At 41.4% G+C, this 20935-nt stretch overlaps 1 protein-coding gene across 7 annotated transcripts in view; it reads right to left on the bottom strand.

Annotated features, from left to right (window-relative positions):
• Positions 1-20123, bottom strand: part of GOLGA1 (golgin A1) — a 43226-nt gene extending 23103 nt beyond the window's left edge. For 2 of the 7 annotated variants that reach the window (XM_088471105.1, XM_088471100.1), the window contains exons 1-11: positions 19967-20123; positions 14185-14481; positions 13893-13983; positions 13054-13128; positions 9348-9445; positions 6708-6740; positions 5987-6115; positions 3044-3213; positions 2125-2236; positions 1583-1678; positions 400-525 (exon numbers count right to left, since the gene is read on the bottom strand). In XM_088471105.1, coding sequence (XP_088327231.1) covers positions 400-525; positions 1583-1678; positions 2125-2236; positions 3044-3213; positions 5987-6115; positions 6708-6740; positions 9348-9445; positions 13054-13128; positions 13893-13983; positions 14185-14319 — 1065 coding nt within the window. In that variant the 5' untranslated portion in view covers positions 14320-14481; positions 19967-20123. Of the gene's footprint in view, positions 1-399; positions 526-1582; positions 1679-2124; positions 2237-3043; positions 3214-5986; positions 6116-6707; positions 6741-9347; positions 9446-13053; positions 13129-13892; positions 13984-14184; positions 14482-19863 lie in introns of all 7 variants that reach the window. The other 5 variants (XM_088471104.1, XM_088471102.1, XM_088471101.1 and 2 more) reach the window with 5 other exon arrangements.
• Positions 20124-20935: the final 812 nt, after the last annotated feature.

The raw sequence follows: 20935 nt of genomic DNA on the forward strand, positions 1-20935 counted from the left end.
GCAGCTGCGATAGCTAGTGTGTCCGCAGCTGAATCAGGAACTCAGCCAGCAGTGGTCCTTACCAGTCCCTTCCATTACCCCTTCCTTCATGTGTTATTGATTAACATAAGTAGAAGCATGCTGCATCTAATGTTTATCCAGAACAAAATTGCTACGTAAGAATAAAAAAACAACAACTTGGCAGAACTGTGAGGGTTCTATGCCAGCAATCCCGCAGTTTGGGAGAAACTAGCCCCACCTGCTCCAGTATGCTTCTTGTTTGGTGTTCATGAACAGCAACATTTCAGCTTCAAACAATACTGTGGTCAGTTTCTAACGCAAGAGCTAATTGGTCAGAAATACAGCTTTGTGCAGTCATAAAAATGGTTCAGAACTGAGCACAGTTGCTAATTTGCTCACCTCCTTAAGCAGTCCCTGCAGGCCTTCCTCTCCAGAGAAACTACTTTCAAGCGTCTTCTCCAGCGAGCTGACTTTTTCTTGTAAACGAACAATCAAGACATCCTTTTCTGTAACTTCTACAGCCATCTGGTGTAGAACAGCACAGTCAGCAAAAACTCGCAACATTTCCCACCCACCCACAGCTCAACAACAAATGCACCCACAGTAGGTAGTAGTGCAGTTACTCATAAGAATTACCACTGTATATTTACATCTATGTAAACAACAAGTAAAAAATATGAAGTACGTTTCATACATGTCGTTGCATGTATGGCGTTTGTGGAGTTTAAACAGTGAATGTTGCAGTACTTGTACTGTAACTTGCCAGGTTCAATCCACTACCACCAACATTTGAAACCTCCCACCGCCGTGTTCAAGTCAGTGAACAAATTGACAAGTCAGTAAGCAATGGGAGACTATACACAATGGCTCTGCTGTGGTTAGTGGGGCTGTATAGCGTTATTGGATACATCCACAGCAGTCTGACTGGTAACAGTGTGCCACCCCAGTTGCTGGACCTGCTAATGCCAGAGGCACAGGTGGATGGATGTGCTGGAGGTCTATAGTTAGAAGAGGCATCTAGGGGGTGGATGGTCAGGTGTACTGAGTTATAGTGTCGAGAATAGCAATTAGTGAGACAGGCAAGGAACATACTGAACATGAAGACAAATGTACAATATAGTTCCCGTGATGCTCATATATTGCATTGACTGTAGGCAGGTTTAGGCCCGAGGTCATTTTAGTTTACCAGTTGCCTACATCTTAGATTTATCTGGGATGTAGTCGGCATCCAGGCGGTTGGGATGCCAGCGGTCAGAATACCGTTGTCGAAATCCCGTATCCCGACCACTCACATCCTGACGTTAAGTATTAGGTTTAGGCTGGGGGAGGGGAGGGTTAGGCTGCAGGAAAGGTGGATTAGTGTTAGGGGTACTTACCTAATTCTGTCGGGATGCCGTTGTCGGTATTCTGCCCGCTGGGATCCCGTACCCAACCCATTTATCCCACTCAGTATTTTGATGTGAAACATTTGATCATCATGGGAAGCCATTCATGAATAGCTGAACGATTGTTTGCTCTACTTCCTAAAGACCCACTGACGCACACAACATGCAAAAAGTGCGCAAAAGTGTGGGACCTGCACCTTAGATTTAAGTTGTTCATGCTGCAGCTTTAGAGCTTCATAGTCCTCCTGGATCTCTATCAGTCTCTTCTCACTACTGGAGGCTGCAGATTGGTTCTAAAGATAGAAGAGAGCAGTACTATTACTAAATTATGTGTGTAATAATTCTCAATGCCTAGGCGAGCCCCTAAAGATACATATTCTCCCAATTAAGGATACAGGAACCTCAAACAGTACATAAATACCCATAAAACAGGTTATTCTATTTCTACACATTTCTATACAACATATATTTTGTCCTTAGTCCCACAATAACCTCCATACAAGATAAGAGTGAGCAAAATAAATGAGATCACTTTTGGGCATGCTGGTGAATGTGATTGGAAGAGGACTGCAGATTTTGACTTGTTTACATGGATTCCTGTGAACTAATGTCGCAGCTGGAAGAGATCCAGATGTTTGGCCTGAGCCCTGAATGGCCAGATCTCGTCCATACTGCGAGTGGGCTGGCATTAATACCATGCAATGGATGTTAAGAGAGCATGGTGGCACCGGTCTCTTACCTTCTGCAAGTCTAAGGAGAGTCGCTGAATAAAATCCTGAAGTTCCTGTTGCCTCTGTTCCAGCTCTGTAATCTTTAGCTCTGCTCCTTCCTGAGCTGCTGCCAATTCTGTCCTGTGTAACCAACAAATGCCATTAAGCATGGCAACTTAATTACTGGAGCATAGACTTCTGGAGAAAGTCATTAACACGTCAGCTTCTGGTCTGTACATGCCACTGGGTAGCACCTCAATTCCACCTGTACCTGTTACTTGTTGCTATGGGGAGCTCTGGTCTGTGGGCACCGACTGGGTGATATATTGTACACATGGCTATCTGACAATATTTTAAGTGCCATGTGTTCTATCTAAAAGCATATTTTATCATCATTTAGGTTTAAAGACCATCACTGCGTCTCAAACTTTTTTTTTTGGCATGGAGATCATTGAATACTATAGTCTTAATGTATACTTATTATCCTTAGTGTATCAGTATCATTGCTGCTGGTAGTTCTCAGATCCTAGCGTTCAGTGTTCTCCCCAGGCTGTTTTGGGCGAGTGCACCACTCGGCAAGAAACCGCCTACCACCCGACACTTTGGGAGCCTGCAAGTGGGGACAGTATCTGGGAGCTGTACAAAAAGGACCAGATCCTACAAACTTTGCAGCTTTTTTCATAATCAGAAGACTGGGCCCCAAACAAGAAGAGAAAATTAATATATAAAATGTTATTTCAAGTTTAAATCATAATGTCAGGGTTTAAAACATTTTTTTATTGCGAAGGCCCCCACCCGGCTACTTCTTGATGCCACCCAGCTGGAAAAAATTTCTGGGGAGAGCACTGGAGTTACTCAATCATTTGGCAGGAAAAAGTCATAAAACTTGGAAAACTGCTCTTTCAAAACATGTTCAGTTACCGCTCCCCTCCCCACCCCGCTTCTTACTTATGCTGAGCCAGCTTGGAGTTATCCTCTTGCAGTTGCCGAAGATCTTTCTTCAGTTTAGCTGCCAGCTTTTTGGTGTCCTGAAGATCAGCCCGAGATGCCTCTGCCTCTGTCCTTTGTAGTGCCAAGTCTTGTTCTGTTGTGCTGAGCAATTCTTCTTTCTTTAGCAGCTGAAAGTTGTAGACCATTGGTAAAAATGACAATTTTATTAATATATTTTAAGCTTAGTATATCTCCCCCACAAGGTTCCATAGTAGCTATTGGTATCACTCCCTCAATATTCTCTCTCAATTTAAATGGCTTCACATGAATTCCTGATTGGGTTTCTTAATGTTGTAAAACAGGATGTAAAACATGGCTTCAGGAGACTGAAACTTGTATCATCGATATTTGAAGTCCCCCTCTGCAGAGGCAATACATGAACCTGGAGAAAGAGTGGAGTTATCCACGAGACTGCTTCATGAAAGTGGCCAGCAGAATAAGCAGCAGGCCTAAAATAGTGTCTGCCAGTACATAAGCTCACAGCAAATTCTTCTGGAACCAAGGTAAGATTAAGTACCCCTTGTTCCTTGCCAAAAAAATTACTTAGATGACAATGTGTCATCATTCAGCTACTAGATGCAAAACCAGAAGCAACGGCTGGAGAAGACTCGACAAACAAACCACAAAGTTGTCCGAAAGGTACATACACAAGACAATAGCAATAACATGTAAAATTACACTGATCTATTCACTCTTGTAGTACCTGAGAAAGGTAGAAGTGAACACTCCAAGCAGTGCAATTCTACCATACTGCAATACTCCCGCAGGAACTTACTTATGGGGTCAACTGAGAGAGCAGTCAGGCAAATGCACAGAGATCAGCCTGCTCAGCCAAATCATTTAACACCCAACACTGCCACCAGGGACCTGCCAAGCAGGAAACAAATATCCCAGATAGTAGCTCACCGCTTTCTCCATGACAGCTGGAAATGGCACATGTCTGATATAATGATAGCCCTCTATATGGATTCTATATGTCCCAACATATATGCCACATTCACATTATGGGGTCAATTCAATTAGATGAGACTTACTGGTGGCAGCGAGTAAGTGTGGCTATATGCCGCATTTACGTTACCGCTGGACTTGCAGATTTTTGTTCGCAGCCCCCTAAGGACTAAGGGCCTGATTCAGACCCGCTCGCAAGCGGGTCGATGGTCGGCCAGTGCGCAATGCGCGTGCCTCAGAGTGAGTGAGAACTTCACTCGCTCCGGGGCTCGCAACAAAACGGGGCGGCTGTCGATGTTGATCGACAGCTCGCCCCGTTTTGTAGGCGGGGAAGGGGGTTGGCTGGACAAACGGAGGCGTTCCCGAAGGAACGCCTGCCGTTTGTGGGCGGCCCTACTGACATCATTCGTGATGTCAGTAGTGGACTTCCTGCTCTATTAGAAGAGGAAGTTCACTCGGGCACGCGGGAGCCGAGACCCTACCACAAGGGTCTCGTCGCAAGCCCGATGGTCGCGACAATCGCAAACCATCGCCAGGCCGCTCGCAAAAGCTGTGGGTGGTCACCCACAGCTATGCGAGCGGCCTGGAGGCGGATTTTTAGTAAAAAGCGAGCGCCTCTGAATCAGGCCCTATGTACAATAATCCACAAGTTCAGGCCACAAAGGGACAAGTCCCGGGGCCGTTGGCAGCATTTCCAAACTGTTACAATAGCAAATTGCCCCTCTTGCATCTAACTGAATTGATCCCGATGATCAAGTTCTTGTATGAATCCAAAAAACAGCACATTTCAACACAGTAAAGTTTTTCTCATTTGGGAGAAGAGTTTTCCTTGATGAATTATTCCTTATACCAAATGCAAAGACCCTTTTACCCCCAAAGAATTACCAGGCGTTTACATAATCTCAGAGGAGTCAGAGATTGGGTGTCAATCATTCTCAATGGGCATCCTCTGCTCCAATAGGTGAACATCCCATTTACTCTATTGGCTTAAATACTCCCACCCCCCAAAAAATAAAATATAAATAAAAAATGGTCAGCCCACAAACTCAATAACGCAGACCATAGCCACCTTCCCGTCTACCAAATATAAAACTTGTGCATGTGGGCACACCAAATTGGTGTACTGTAGTCATGTACCATAAATGGAGGGTTGTTGGGTATCTGAACTACAATATACACCTTACATCTTGGACCCTATAGTGGTGTCAAATATCACACAAAGTGCACGTTTGAAATAATTTCATTAAATTTTACAAAGAATATCTGGAGGTCTTTTAAGTATTTTAATAAACTACGGCGAAAGCAAATTAAATCAGTTTTTTTTTTATTTATATATAAAATACTCCATAAAGCAAGATATTAACCTGAAAATTAAATTGTGATGCATTTGAAGTGTTAAGAAGGATGCCTAAGAACAGATTGGCTGCATTCAGCCAGGAGTACTTTTTTGGGAAAGTAATGGTGCATACACACGGTCAGATTTTTCTTCAGATCTGGACGATAACGATTTAAAAAATCCTTCATCTCTGAAGTAAAATCTGACATAAATGACATGTTTGGTCAGATAACGACATCTGATGTGTTTTGCAGTCAGATTTGGACGATTCCATTCATTTTAATGCAGGAAAAATATGGTTCGTAGTTCAAACCGTTGGCCAAATCGTTCAAATCTTTCATCTGACCGTGTGTATGCACCTTACATTATTGTTCTGCTATCAAAAGAAAATCACTAAGAAATCAATAAAGTTATGCCCAGTTAGATCAACATGATGCAAAACGTGACGTCTGATCTGGTCATCAAATGGCAAAAAAAAGAACTTTGTGCTCTTAAAATGGGTAAAAGAACAAATAAGGCTACAATGAGCATCCTTATATATGCACACACAACAGAGAAAACATTGCAATGCTCCATATATCATCATTGTGTATGAATCATAACAATATCCGGCTTACCATGTGTTTGACTTTTGCCATTTCTTGATGCTGAAACACTTCCAGCTCATCCAGATCTTCTCTTTTTTGGAACAGAGAGAGATTCTGTTTCTTCATCTCTTCCACCTGATGGGACAGTTGTCTCTTTTCCTGGGATTACAGACAGCGTATGTTTAGCAATATAGCACAGGACGGTGCTGTTCCCTAAGGGCTTGATCACACAGACGTTTGATAGCTCACCTAAGGCATATTTGTTAAAGTTAAACATCCACGCGGCGCACCGAAGTTTAATATGGGTTTCATTTGAATCGGAGAAACCTGTGCAGCTTCAAAAAGCTCAGCACATGTAGAACGTACACATCTAAATGGGAATGGACCCCATGATCCAGCCCACATAAAAAGTTGCCTTCAAGATAAATACATCATGCACAATTAGCAGCCATGTAAGTTGTAGCAGGTATATTTTTATTTTCTCCTCAATTAAAAATACACCACACAGAATAAGAATCTTAACAAGGCTTTTGCATTGATCACTAAATTTTCTCTCAGCAAAGTGCGACTACAACATATCATCATGGCTGACAGCTCCCAATCATCAAACATCGGGACTGGCCTGAGGACACGCAAAATTATTAGCTTAACATATCACCTGCAGATGAATCAATAAAGGGAAAGGAATAAGAGCATTCATTATGGTGATTTATTCCGCTTACAAACTAGAGGTTCTAATATTATGTTTTACCTCTTCTAGACTTGCAAGCTTTACCATCCATTCCTAAAACAAAAACACACAAGTAGACGTCAGATTGAATTCTATAAGCAGGGCCTTCCTACCTCTAGGTCTGTCTATTACCCAGTTTTGTTTTATCACCATTACATATGTGTCCTTACACATCTTTGCGTCAGTAGCGCTAAAAAGCCCCTCTTGGCGCGCCAGGTCCTGTGAGAGCGCCAAGCGTCTTTTTTTTTTTTTTAAACGAAAATGCGTCTAAGTCGCAGTGCGCTGAGACTAGGACGCACCAGCCGACTATGCCAATTCATTTGATATGTGTCACTTGTATTTGAAATTGAATACGGGGTAAAGCGTGCAAGCGCGTGATACTTTAACTTTAAAACAGGCAAAGTCGGCGTTAAGTCCGGGCCACGTTAACTTAACGTGGCTCGGCTCAAATTGAATACGGCTCTTAGACGCATCTTCAGGAAAAAGGGAGCCCGATGCTAGCAGAGTAGCACAGGACCTGGCAGCTTACTGACGGCAGCCGCTGCGTGGCGTATTGAGGCTAAATGTATGAGGACATATTTGTATTTCTAATTGCAAGACGCAACGGAATATGCTGCGCTATAAGAAACTAATAAGTACAATAATCAGACATACATTTAATATAATTGTATCTACACTGATAATAGATGAGAAACTACACAAAACCTGACTCTTTCATATATTGTCCACATCTTCTATTTTTCTGTATTACTTTGACATGACAGCTGGTTTCTGTAGGGTACTCTGCTCCTCACACTGATACTCTAACTTCCTGTTTGCTCCAGTTCCGCTATTAACATAACAACATGCAGCCTGTCCACACTAACATCCTCACAATTGCATCCCAGCAAGATCAGTACACATTTCCTGAAATACTTTGCGCTGCATTGATTCTGTCAGTGATCCGATTGGTCGCAGGTTCTTCTATCCTTGCACATTTCAAAAGAGGTTACGTACAAATGAAAAGATTTTATGAATAAAAATAAGAAAAGGTGCTAAAAAACAGTAGTCAAGAGCACCGTAGAAATAAACAGAAAGACAAAGTATTGCCTTTTTTTTTTTTTTTTTCTATCGTAACATATAATATTTCTGTAAACTTGGTAAACTTGATATGTTATAATGCAGTATAAGTACAACAACATTAAATATCTTTAAACATAAATGGCTTTTAGCAGATAGGGGCTCCAACAGCATCCGAAAGTCAATGCAGACTTTTTCAAGATATCAATGTGCATTGAACTACTCTAATGTCATGTACTGCAAGTAAAGAGAAATTAAGTGGTTACAGGGAAATTAAACTTTACTTTTAAGTCATTTATTGAATATTAAGTATTATGGATAGGTTACTGCACATAACGTTTCATTAGCATATTGGTATTTTTTTTTTTTTTAAAGGGTTGGCCCTTTATTCAATAAACCCTCCTTTGTATAGAGCTCTGTAATACAGTGCTTTGGTAGGAGCCCCCTGTTGGTACTCCAATTGTTCCCTTTTTACAACTATTGTTCCTCAATGTTTCACTCGACAAGAAGTAGGAACAATTAATTACTGTGGGAGTATCAAACCTGCTGGGATTGTAGGAATTTAATGAATGCAAAAACAGTGCCAAATTAATTTCACACCTCCCATCCAAAAATATTCAATATCTAGAAAAGAAAGGCTGCAATCTACTGGACTTTCTTGGATGGATCACTGCAGGACCACAGGGAGGAGAAATCAAAGGAGTATAATGACTATGTGCATAAAAACTCTTTAATATGATTGTATGCTTGCGTAAACGAACAAAACAGCAGTAAATAAACATCCCTGTGAGTTTATTTTTTTAATTATAAAGATGTGACCTTATACATCTTTGCTGCAGTTGCGATAGAAATCCCCTCTCTGCGCACTATGTCCCGTGAGACTCTGCTAGAGTCAGGCTTCTTTTTTTTGGCGAAAGTGTGTCTAAGTCGCAATGTGATGCGACTAGGACGCGCCACCACACTGTGCTGCTTAATTTGATATGCGTCACTTGTATTATCTGAGTGCGACTGAGCCTCTGAATCTGTATACGAAATGCTACAATGTAGCGATCGCAGCTTTTTTCGTTCTGAGTTCTGTTGTGGTTCATACACAGACTCAGATGCACACAGATATACAAGTGACGCGTATCACATTAAGCAGCACAGTCTGCTGGTGCGTCCTAGTCGCATTGCATTTCCGGCACAAATAAAAAAAGACACCTGGCGCTGACTGAGTAGCACGGAACCTGCTGGCTCCCTCATGCCAAGGCAAGTCGCGCTGCGTGGCGTACCGAGGCTAACTGCATGAGGAGACATCTGTATATTTCATTTGAATATTACTTGCTGGGACTGTGAAATTAAAATGTATCCATAAACTAATTAGACTGTAATGGACTTATATACAAATTGACATAATTACAACCTACAAATTACCTAATTACATAGGAAACACGATAGGAGAGAGGGCTCTGCTCACAAGAGCTTGCATTCTAAAAATTAAAACAATGTATTAACAACTCCATTTACAGGACAGTATGTGAGCAGATATTTGCTTTTCAAGCACTTGGGGAAAATGAAACGATAAAAGTAAAATCCGTTCATTTTAGACTGAGGCCTACCCACCTGTTCTTTCTTTTCAAGAGCCAGCGCCGAATCTTCTGCCATCTTGGCTCGGTTTGCTTGATACATCTCACTCTGCTCTTGAAATTTCCGCATTGACGCTGGGATAAAAGAACAAGTCACCAACTAAAACAATCCGGCAAATTACTAACAGAAGGTTTCTGCATTTACCAGAGGAGTCTGACTTTTTGGGTGTTTTAATATATACGTCACTATATTTCTTTTGTCCAATGACCAAACATTTTTATCTGCATCGATCAACATACAGTATATGAAACACTAAGCTAATAGTCTTCAGGAATTCTCTATACCTTCACCAAACAAGTAATTGTATTATTTAATCCCAATATAAATTTACTTTCAACTTTGCATTTGCACAGCATGGGATAGAGACATATTACTTTTCCCTACATCCAAGTTCTTAATCACTGGTAAATATTGTTAAAAATAATAATGTGTGGGGAGGGGTAGAAGGTAACGAAACTTAGCATAATTGATCGTCAGAATCTTAAAGTGTAAATTGGGGGAAAAAAAATAATTGCAAAACGTTTCTGTAGTTATCCAAATTTCATCAACTTAGAGGCGTTTATCATTAAATACAGACTACTTTAGATAAACAATTAAAAACCTGTAATCACCTTAAGAAAACGCCATATATAATTATAGTTATGGCATTTAATCAAATACACATGAAATGGTTTATCAATATGTTTTTAAAGGTAATATGTCCAAACTGTCTTCTTAATGGATAGTTTTGAAGGCCAATGACCTTCTACCAGCAAAGATGGAGACGACAGAGCTTATGAGTGGTTAGGTCATTGGTGCTTATGTATGCACAAAAGTTACTAAGAAACTGTAGTTGACAACTGGTGTTCCAAAACCTAAAATCGTGGCTGAGCTAAAACACAAAAGACTTGTGTAGAGCGCCTGTGATTCCCTTTACCTTCCTCCTCTCCCATCTGTAGTCTTCATTCTAGCACCCTGCACCTGTCACAACCTGTGCAGTTCCTCTTTCCTGCCTGGGGTGTCGCTCTCTGCTATGGTGCTTCTATCACACTAAGCTGATACAACAAACTGCTAAGATACAGACCAGAGTGTGCTAGAAGCACCAGAGCAGAGAGTGACGCACCAGGCAGGAAAGAGGAACTGCACAGGTTGTGACAGCTGCAGGGTGCGAGAATGAACACATCATCTGCTTTTAGAATCTCATGCTGACAGCAAGCTCTCTCTTATTCTAAACTAACATGTTTTTTTCTGTTTGCCGCTATCATTGTTATTAAAGTAAAAAAATGCTTATATTCCTGTTTATATTTAAAAATTTCAACATGGTTTAAAAAAAAAGTTTTATATTCATATCGCCCATAGAATAAAATGATTTGCGCTTTGTTATTAATTTTTCTGCTGCCTCATGGAAATATAGGCATGTATTATTGTATCTAGCCTATCTCCTTGTGAGCCAGACATTTCAGCCATTTGTCAAATGAGTTTTAAAAAGTATAGTAATAGAATGAGTGTAAAGAAGCTGCGCTAGTTTATTGCACATAAAAGCATGTACTGTAGTTACGGGTTGCTGCTATGGGAATAAGAAGTGGGGGTGCACTAACCAAACCCCAATAATCATATACAGAAAAGACAGTCATTCCTAGTGCATACCTTACAGTATAAGTATATATCCAAATCCTTAGATTCATAAAATGAATGACTCATAGGAAAGGGACACTGTGCGGTCAGGTGCTCAATATCATGCCTCTGAAGGTTGACCAGCTGACCAGCCTTCAGAGGCATGATATTGAGCACCTGACCACTCAGTGGACCTTATTCAGAGTCGGTCGCAAGCGCCGATGTGCTCGTAACCGACTCAATGGTCAGTCCTGCGCACGCGCAGCAGCCGCACTGCGTGTGCGCAAGCCCCGGAGCGACAGAAACTGTCGCTCCGGAGCTCGCTACCAAAGGGGCGGCTGTCGATGCTGATCGACAGCTGGCCCCGTTTGGTAGGCGGGCCGGGGGGGTGGTTTCCAAAACGGAGGCGTTCCTTAACGAACGCCTATTGTTTTGGGGGCGGCCGCACTGACATCATCATTGATGTCAGTGGGGAGCTTCCTGCTCCATCAGAGCAGAAAGCTTCCTGGGGCTTACGAGTGCCCAGACCCAACCATAGGGTCTGGTCGTAAGCCCCGATGGTGATCACCATCGCAACCATCAACCTTGTCGGTCGTTAAGCTGTGGGTGGTAACCCACAGCTTAACTAACGACCAGGAGGGCGCACTTAAAAAATGAAACGGCCGCCCTCATTCAGAGAGAGCGATCGCTTCTTGCGACCTCCTCTGAATGAGGGCCAGTGTCCCTTTCCTCTAAATAACTACCATTGGGAGCAATCTTAAAGACACCTTTACTGGGGTGAGTAAAACGTGCTCAGCGTATCACCACCAGATATTTGATATTTATACATAAGGACATTATCACAAATGGGGTTATTCCACCATACATAGTTATCCATACGTTTCTGGATTTTATATGTTCTGCCATTTTTTATGTCAACGTGATATATGTTGTCATGTGGTAATTTCATATGTTTGGTATACTGGTATTAAGTGTTTGCACTTCAGATACAGTTTTTAACAAATTGATACACGTATTTACATACTTTTTTATATATTTTTTAGTAAAATGTACAAATTTGATATCTTTATGAACCTACCTAATCGTTATTAAATCCAAAGATTCCTTTTGGTAGATTTTATCACCAATAAATATCATATTAGATTACTGAGACTTTGAGTCATTAATTTTATCAACCTAGCGATTTGGATATATACTTATACTGTAAGGTATGCGCAAGGAATTACTGTATTTTCTGTATATGAAAAAGTATAGTAGTTTGTTTCCCAAATCTTCCTAACTTCAGTATTCACTACAATAAAATTTGCAATGCTGCTACGGCTAATTTAAGATTTTTTTTTTTCTTTATTTCAAAAACATATTGTGCCATTCTGAAAAACAGTTTTTACCTGAGAGAACAACCTTTCAAATGTATGATAGCATGGGACAAAAACAAATCAATAACAAGATTGCAAATCACCTTACTAGTTTGGAAATACTGTATTAATAATATGTACAACAAAAAGCAAATAAAAAAAATCTCAAACATTATAAAATTATACAATGTTTGCAGACAAGTCACGCAGGGTACACAGTATACGATCTGTTGTATGATATATCATTTCGATCCGCAACGGAACTATATATTGTACAAATCGTGCAGTGTGAACGCCCGATCCATCGTTTGTGATGGTCGTTCATCGTATCGTCCTATCTGTTGATCTGCACAGCAGATGGGACGATGCAATGAACGCTGCAGTGCTGTTACAGGAGCATGTAACAATATATCACGTCATCGTACACCGGATCGTGCAGTGTGTGCCAGATGCGAGGTGCGTTGTTACATTGCGCTGTTCCATCACTGGGAAGACACATCGTATGGCGTGTACCCATCTTAAGAACCATTAGAATTAAGGGATGAAAATTAAATGTTGTTGAATTAATGTATATAAATAAATGTGAAATTTATTCTACCATTATTAAAGTTGTTAATTTATATATATAAAAAAAAAAAATGAAGAGGATTAATATAAAGAACGGTGACAGATTGGATGATGGGGCAAGAGACAGGACATGGGATAAGAGACAACCGGACTAGGTAAATACGTACAATCCTGGTGTTTTTCTAAAGCAAGCTCAAGCTTTTCTTTCATCTTCTGCAGGTTTCGGACCTGTTCTGCGTAATCTTGGTAGGTGAAGGAGACAAAACAGAATGGAAGAACAAGGAGAAGACAAGTGGGAGAGGCAACAAGTGGCCAACACAAAAGACCGAACACGAGGAAAAAAAACAAAACAAAAAACAACAAATGAGTGGGAGAAGGGCAGAAATAGTAGCCCTAACAGCATTACTTATTGGGATACACCACTAAGGAATGGCCATTTCTAGGAAAACTATCACCAAGTTACAGCTTTCTAATAAGTTGATATTTGAAAACTTATTGAAAAGTCATTGAACTTTATAAAGTAAAAAGGTATACAGTTTTTAATATAGTGACAGTTTTATAATGAAATGTCTTGTGAATGGATGCATTGAAATGAATAGAGAAGCTCCATCTATGGAGCTTTACACTACAAGCCCAACGGGCAAGTTACAGAAGAGATTTACATGTGGACACCATGCAAGAGTTGATCTATCCCCAATTTGTCTTGTGGTTGATTTTTTGTGTGTTTCCAAGTTCCTGGAGTTCCCCAGAAGCATTTAATAGCTCTTTATCACGTAGATAGTGATTTGGAAAACTTTGATAATTAATGTCACATTTTGAGGAGTCAGTTTCTGGCGTCTGAATTTCTATGGACTGGTACTGTCGCTAAGTGATGTTTGCCTTTTTCTACAGAAGAGGAGGGTCAAGTATACAAGTCACAATTAGGGTTATACTGGTAATCACCGAGTGACTGGTACAGAGAATTAGTATGTGCAGAGTATACTGATATATCTGCTCTGGGGATTACCTGATAACTTGGCTTCCAGCCTGCGGATCTGCTCATTCCTCCTGGAGATCTGAGAAGATATATCATCACGCGAGCTGCTGCCATCTGATGCCTGTGACACAGGATCAAATAAACAAAACATTTCACCCATTATTTAAAATATGCCCTGGTAAAAAAAAAAAAACATATCAGCAAAAAACAAAACAAGACAAAACAAAGAAATATATCAACAAAACAAAACAACAACATCATAAGTAATATGGCATTGTACATCCCCACCAAAGTAGGGAAAAGAATAATACCCGAGACTCACAAAGTCATCTCCAGAATCAGCTCCCGCAGACGTGATGGACTCTTTGCTGATGGAGCGAGGGATACGTGCAGCGCCACCGGGCCGTGGTGCTATGCCCGCTTCTTCAGCAATCTTCTTCTTAAGCTTGGTGAACATGGCGGCCTCCCTCTGTGGCTTCTGCCTCCCAGCTGAGTGTATCAAGAATCAGAGTTGAAGCAGGATCGGACTGTCCCAGGAACTCTGCCAAGAGGCGGCCTTCACAAAGCACGGTCTGGCCTCAGATCACAGCATACATCTTCAATTCCATTCTGCGTCTGCCTTAAGTAGAACATGCAGAAAATAAATCCTATAAGCAGCTCTATATTTAGAGTCAAACCTGTCTAAAAAGCAAAACCAATAAAACATACAAACCTAATTTCCTACCAAAAGAATAAATACAATAAGCAACATTACTGTTAAAAGTAATCCTCAGATATTCGCTGTGATGTCTGTTATATTTTGGATATAATATCTGGTTTGTAATTATTCATACATAATAGGTGTGAGTTAATTTTTGTGCTATATTTTATGTCAACTATTATAAATAAAGAGATAAAAAAAAGTAATCCTCAGAATTTGTCATTTCATTTTTTTTTTATTATACAAAAACATTTTTCTATTTTGTTTCCTCCATTTTGCTGTACTCATGTAATTTGCCATAAGTGGCTTTCCAGCATGCTACAGAGCTCCTCATGGCAGACAAATGAATCATAGGTCAAGTTCTCCAAGCTGCAGAAATAAATCTTTAATATACTTGCAGGGGTATCCAATTAGCAGCGCTAAAGTAGCGTTGCTAAATTATCGCGACGAGGCTATCCAATTAGCCCCAAAGTGCAGCCCGACGCCGGCATTTATTGTGGATATTTTTCGGGACCTGATGTGTCGCGAAATATAAACCACGATAAGTGCCGTTTTTTCACCACCTAAATGGTGAAAACACATACTGTAGGTCTCCGAGCTTATCGCGGATCCTATGTGTTTTCGGGAGAAATATCCTATTATTTTGACGATGTTCGGGGCTAATTGGTTATTGCTGTTGAACTAACAAGGAGCTACAATCATCTCTATTCAAATCAATCTACAATTTATGTTTTTATTATAAAAACATGGTATTGTGACAAAATAAACGGGCATAAAATAAAAATGTTAATAGGTAGGGGAAAGCAGTGTTATTTTTTTTTAGCAGGAACTCTGTCCCTGAACCTCTTATTAATACAGCTTTTATACCTAAATTCTGGGTCTGGCCCGGAAGGTGGAACAGGGTTCCAAACCGGATCAGACCTGGAATTTAGCTGGCGCCAACCCAGGAAATTCCTGAGTCGGGGCCGTTCACACCGGAGCTGGGTCTTCAGTGACCCGTCTCTTCCGGTGTGGAAGTGGCATCATCTCCAAGCGCCACTGAAGCCGGCCACTCGGCCGGGATGCGGTGCACTCCAGGTCATCGTGACACGGATTGCGCTGTTTACACTGCAGAGTTTCATGGGTTATTCCCGTGTTAAATCCTATAAGTTACCTGGGTTGCATTTCCGCGTCACCCTTTTACACCAAGGAGCTACCCGGGTTAACCCTGCAATAACCCGGGTTTTAGCTCTGGTGTAAAAGGGGTATAACTATCACATTTGTTTTTTCTATAGCTCCAACCCAGTAGCTCCACCCACAGTTTCTGAACCAGAAAAATAGCCCTGGGGGAAAGAAATAGGAAACATATTTTCATCTAAACCTTATAACTATCAGTAAATTTTACACACATTTTCATGAATATTCAGCACAGTATTTGCGCAAAAGAATAATGGACAGAATCTTTGTGAAAGGTCAAATTATTGAATGCTCTGCCTATTTTTCCCAAAGTAATCTAAACAAAAAGGTAATTCCAAGTCCAAACAAATATGTAATGCCAAGATATTACCAAAAGAAAATGTTTATAAAGAGAAAGAAAAGAGACATTGGGCCACTAGGTATAATAATAAAACAGGAGTGGTACTTTATAGAACTAATGGAGCGTACACACGGTCAGATTTGTCAGACTTGTCAGATTTGTCAGATGAACGACTGAACGATTAAACGATTTGAACGATTTGGACGATTTGACCAAAGTTTTGAACGATTTGAACGATTTTACCAAAGTTTTGAACGATTTGAACGATTGAACGATTTTTGACTGCATTAAAATGAATGGAATCTTCCAAGTCTGACTGCAAACACATCAGATGTCAGAAATCGTTATCTGACAAATGGGAACGCGCATCGTTGATCGTCCATCGTTCAGGCATGTCAGATATGAACGATTTTCCTTCAGATATGAACGACTGAACGATTTTTAAATCGTTATCGTTCATATCTGAAGGAAAAATCTGATTGTGTGTATGCACCATAAAATGAATGGAATCGTCCAAGTCTGACTGCAAACCCATCAGATGTCAGATATCGTTATCTGACAAACGGGAACGCGCATCGTTGATCGTCCATCGTTCAGGCATGTCAGATATGAACGATTTTCCTTCAGATATGAACGACTGAACGATTTTTAAATCGTTATCGTCCATATCTGAAGAAAAAATCTGATCGTGTGTATGCACCATTAGACATAGCAGAAAAACTGGGATTTATTTGATCATCAACGCACACAGCTAATCTGTAATAAAATACCATGCATTTCTATATAGATTATGGAGCTTTTGTAAACTTAATACTATAAATTATTCCACATTTATAACTAGTTCATTTGTTTTAAAAAAAATAAGAAAATATGAAAACACAGCAATTAATAAATGTCAATGAAGCATAATAGCAATAGTGAAAAATCACTCACAACAAAGGGTTGAAAACTAAACACAAACTTAATTATAATGGGAGAGTTGATATGGGACAGGTTAAAGAAGCTAGGAAGAGGGTCCAGAGAGCCAGACCTGCACCAAGCATAGTGAATGGAATAGAAAACACCTTAAATGAAGCCAAGGACACATACTGCAGTGCTGGATACCTGTTTTTTGAACCTGACTGGATTGCTGTACAACATATGCTTGGTTGAGTATTTGAGTTTTGCCCATACCACATTTTACCATCACAGCTTTTCCATGATAATAGCGCCATAATTTTGACACTACCCTCTCTTTTCATTAGGATGAGGTTTCTGCCTAGGTTTTAACTTTGTCAGGGCTACAACTGTCACACAATCCCTACAAATGGGGACACATCTTATGCATACACACGGTCAGATTTTTCCTTCAGATCTGAACGATAACGATTTAAAAATCGTTCAGTCGTTCATATCTGAAGGAAAATCTGACATATCTGACATGCCTGAACGATGGACGATGCGCGTTCCCATTTGTCAGATAACGATATCTGACATCTGATGTGTTTGCAGTCAGACTTGGATGATTCCATTCATCTTAATGCAGTCAAAAATCGTTCAAAACTTTGGTAAAATCGTTCAATCGTTCATCTGACAAATCTGACTGTGTGTATGCTCCATTACATTACACAGGTTCCAGTGGGTTGTCAGTCTGCCACAAACCTGTGTGAAAGCTACAAATGTATCCTTTTAACCTCACAGTCTGAGCAAGAGTCAAACTTTGATTTATGCAAGTTCATATTAAATCCAAAGTCCTTTTTAAAGTCACCATATATATTAGTCAGCCCTCTGTGTTTGCATGCAAGGGCATAACTAGAACTTTGGGGGCCACATAGCAAGATCTTAGAACCCCCCACCGAGGTAAAAAAAAAAAAAAAAACTCCACATACATTTGCCCCCACACAGAGCCCTTTTATGTTATGCCACACAGTAGTACCCATTATACCACACAGTAATGCCCTTTACACATTATGCCACATAGTAGTAATGCCCCCCCCAGCAACTCACCTCCAGCATCCTCTCGCCTCCACCTGTGTAGCATCCGCAGATGCCTGGGCGGCCCTGACTGGACTGGCCCACCTTGTGTGCGTGACTGGGTGCAGGGGGAGCGGCAGGCCACAGAGGCAGCTCAGGCACCATAGCAGCCGCAACCCCTGGCACCCACGGTAGTTACGCCACTGTTTGCAAGCATGTTAGCAAACAGTGGGGTCCTTTTCAGGATCAATGGAATGGGGTTATAGGGAGGGACAATTTAAACAAATAAAGACTGCAGGTGTATCTCAGGGTCCAGGCTTCAACCTGGGCAACGCTGGGTATCCAAGCTAGTTACCAATAACTTATGAGCCAGAGTTTATCTTCCCTAGCAGAAATACAAGAAGCATTTAAAAGGATGCAAACCCATAAGAAATGTGTACAGCCCGTCTGATGATCAAACTCTGTAAATTCGTCATGCATCAGACATTACTTTCACTGCAGGGAGAGAGGAGCTTTGTATACCTGAGCCTCACTAGCAGGATAAGTATGTTTGTGCAGGATTTTAGTTGTAATCTATGCAATGGAGTAACATTAATGTCCTGTGTATGACATGCATGCAGAGACCAGGACTGAAGGGGAAACTAGAACATAAGGCTCATCTGAGTCCTTATGACCGTGAATTAAGGAGAGTAGAGGAAACTTGAGAGATGATGAGATCAGCAGGGAGAGGATATGGGGACTAAATATGGGGACTAAAGTTCAGGTTTTTAGAAGTGGAGATGTTGCCCATAGCAACCAATCAGATTCTAGGTATTATCTTCTAGAAGGTGCTAGATAAATGTTAAGTAGAATCTTTTGGGCAACATCTCCACTTCTAAAAACCCACACTTTAGTAAATATACCCCTAGGTAAGTATTCAGGGGTATGTAGTGAGGGTTAGGTGATACTGAGGGGTAACCGTAAGTATTGATGGGTAAGCAGTGAGGGGTAGCTGGTAAGGGATAAGAGTAAGTAGTGATAGGTAAGTATAATTAATGAGGGGTATAGGTAAGTTGTGAGGGTTATAATGTAAGATGTAAGAATAAGCAGTGTGGGGTAGGTATTGAATGGTAAGCGTCAGCAGTGCGGGGTAGGAGTAAGTAGTGAGGGATCTGGGTTAGAGACGGTTAAGCAGTGAGGGGTAAACAGTGTGGAGTATGGCTATGCATTGAAGGGTAGGTACTGAGGATCAAGTAGTGAGGGACAAGGGTAAGTATTGAGGGGTAAGCGTAAGCAGTGACGGATAAAGGCAAGTAGACAGGGGTAAAGGCCCCTACACGATATTGCTAAAGATTTTGACGCATCAGAACGACAAATCATTCATATTGTGCAGTGTGTATGCAACACATCATGTAGTGCGCGCTCCCGTGGGGTCGTCAGCAGCATCATCTGATCTTTTGTACATGCAGCAAAATCAGGCGCTGCAGCTGATGATCCCATACAGAACTATGCGGCGGGGGCTGGCATATCAGGTGGTCGGCCACCAGACCGCCCTATATGTCGGCCCTTCGGCAGGTGGGGCGTGGGTCGCATCGCTGGGTACACACGTCGGTTAGTGTGTACCCAGCTTAAGCAGTGTGGGGTATGGCTAAGCACTGAGGGGTAGGTACTGAGGATTAAGTAGTGAGGGACAAGAGTAAGTAGTGAGGGGTAAGCGTAAGCAGTGATGGATAAAGGCAAGTAGAGAGGGGTAAAGGTACAGTAAGTAGTGTTGGGTATGGCTAAGCTTTGAGTGGTAGGTACTGAGGGGTAAGTATTTATTCAGGAGCCGGAGGTGTCATTGTTAAATGTACCTGGGACACTTACAGTATCACCATCACACTGATGCAGACAGGGATCAGGCTACATGCGGACAATATCACACAGATTATAGACTATCTCTGAGCTGCTCGGCACCTGCAACTCCCGGTACAGCGGTAACTTCTATACGGCCCGGTCTCCGGTAGTTGGTCCGGCCCTCTCGGTTGGATGTGGCCGGCTACGTCACCACAGCGCCTGGGTCAGGTGAGGCGGAGGCTGATTGGCTGGCTGGGGATGAGCGGAGGGGTCAGGGCTGACGCATCGGCTGCGTCTGATTGGCTAGAAGAATTCGCTTGACGTCATCATCTCCCGCATGCGCAGTTTGGAGAGGAGAGACGGCCTGACCTGACAAAGGGAAAGAATTCTAGTTCCTGCCCGAGCTATTACATAACATTAATGGACAGATTATTACAGTATTTATTCGCAAACACTGCTGAATAAGGATCTGCTAATGCTTTAGCTAAATCATTTTTGGAATAATATAGTCTCTGATGTTATTACACTTGGTCATACTTTTATTCTCAATATTATGTTTCATTTTTAATACTCAATGAAGGTGCAATTGTATTTTATCTGATTGTAACATATTAAACATTTGAAGAGCTACAGTAAAAAACTGAATTTTAGCAAATGCATTGAAAAAGCCAGAAAGGCGAAAATCATATTAAATTAAATGAATAAGCCAGAAACCATGCAAAGTGTATTGAAAAAGCTGGAAATAAAAGTAAATGTATTGAAAAAGATGGAGGTATTATACCTAGCATCCCCCTGCCCAGGTACTGTACCTAGCATCCTCCTGCCCAGGTCCTGTACCTAGCATCCCCCTGTCCAGGTACTGTACCTAGCATCACCCTGTCCTGGTACTGTACCTAGCATCACCCTGTCCTGGTACTGTACCTAGCTTCCCCCTGCCCAGGTACTAAACCTAGCATCACCATGTTCAGGTACTGTACCTAGTTTCCCCCTGCCCAGGTACTAAACCTAGCATCACCATGTTCAGGTACTGTACCTAGCATCCTCCTGCCCAGGTCCTGTACCTAGCTTCCCCCTGCCCAGGTACTGTAT

Source organism: Taudactylus pleione, unplaced genomic scaffold (genome assembly GCF_031769625.1).
Source record: "Taudactylus pleione unplaced genomic scaffold, aTauple2 ptg000110l, whole genome shotgun sequence".
In the NCBI taxonomy this organism is placed as follows: Eukaryota; Metazoa; Chordata; class Amphibia; order Anura; family Myobatrachidae; genus Taudactylus; species Taudactylus pleione.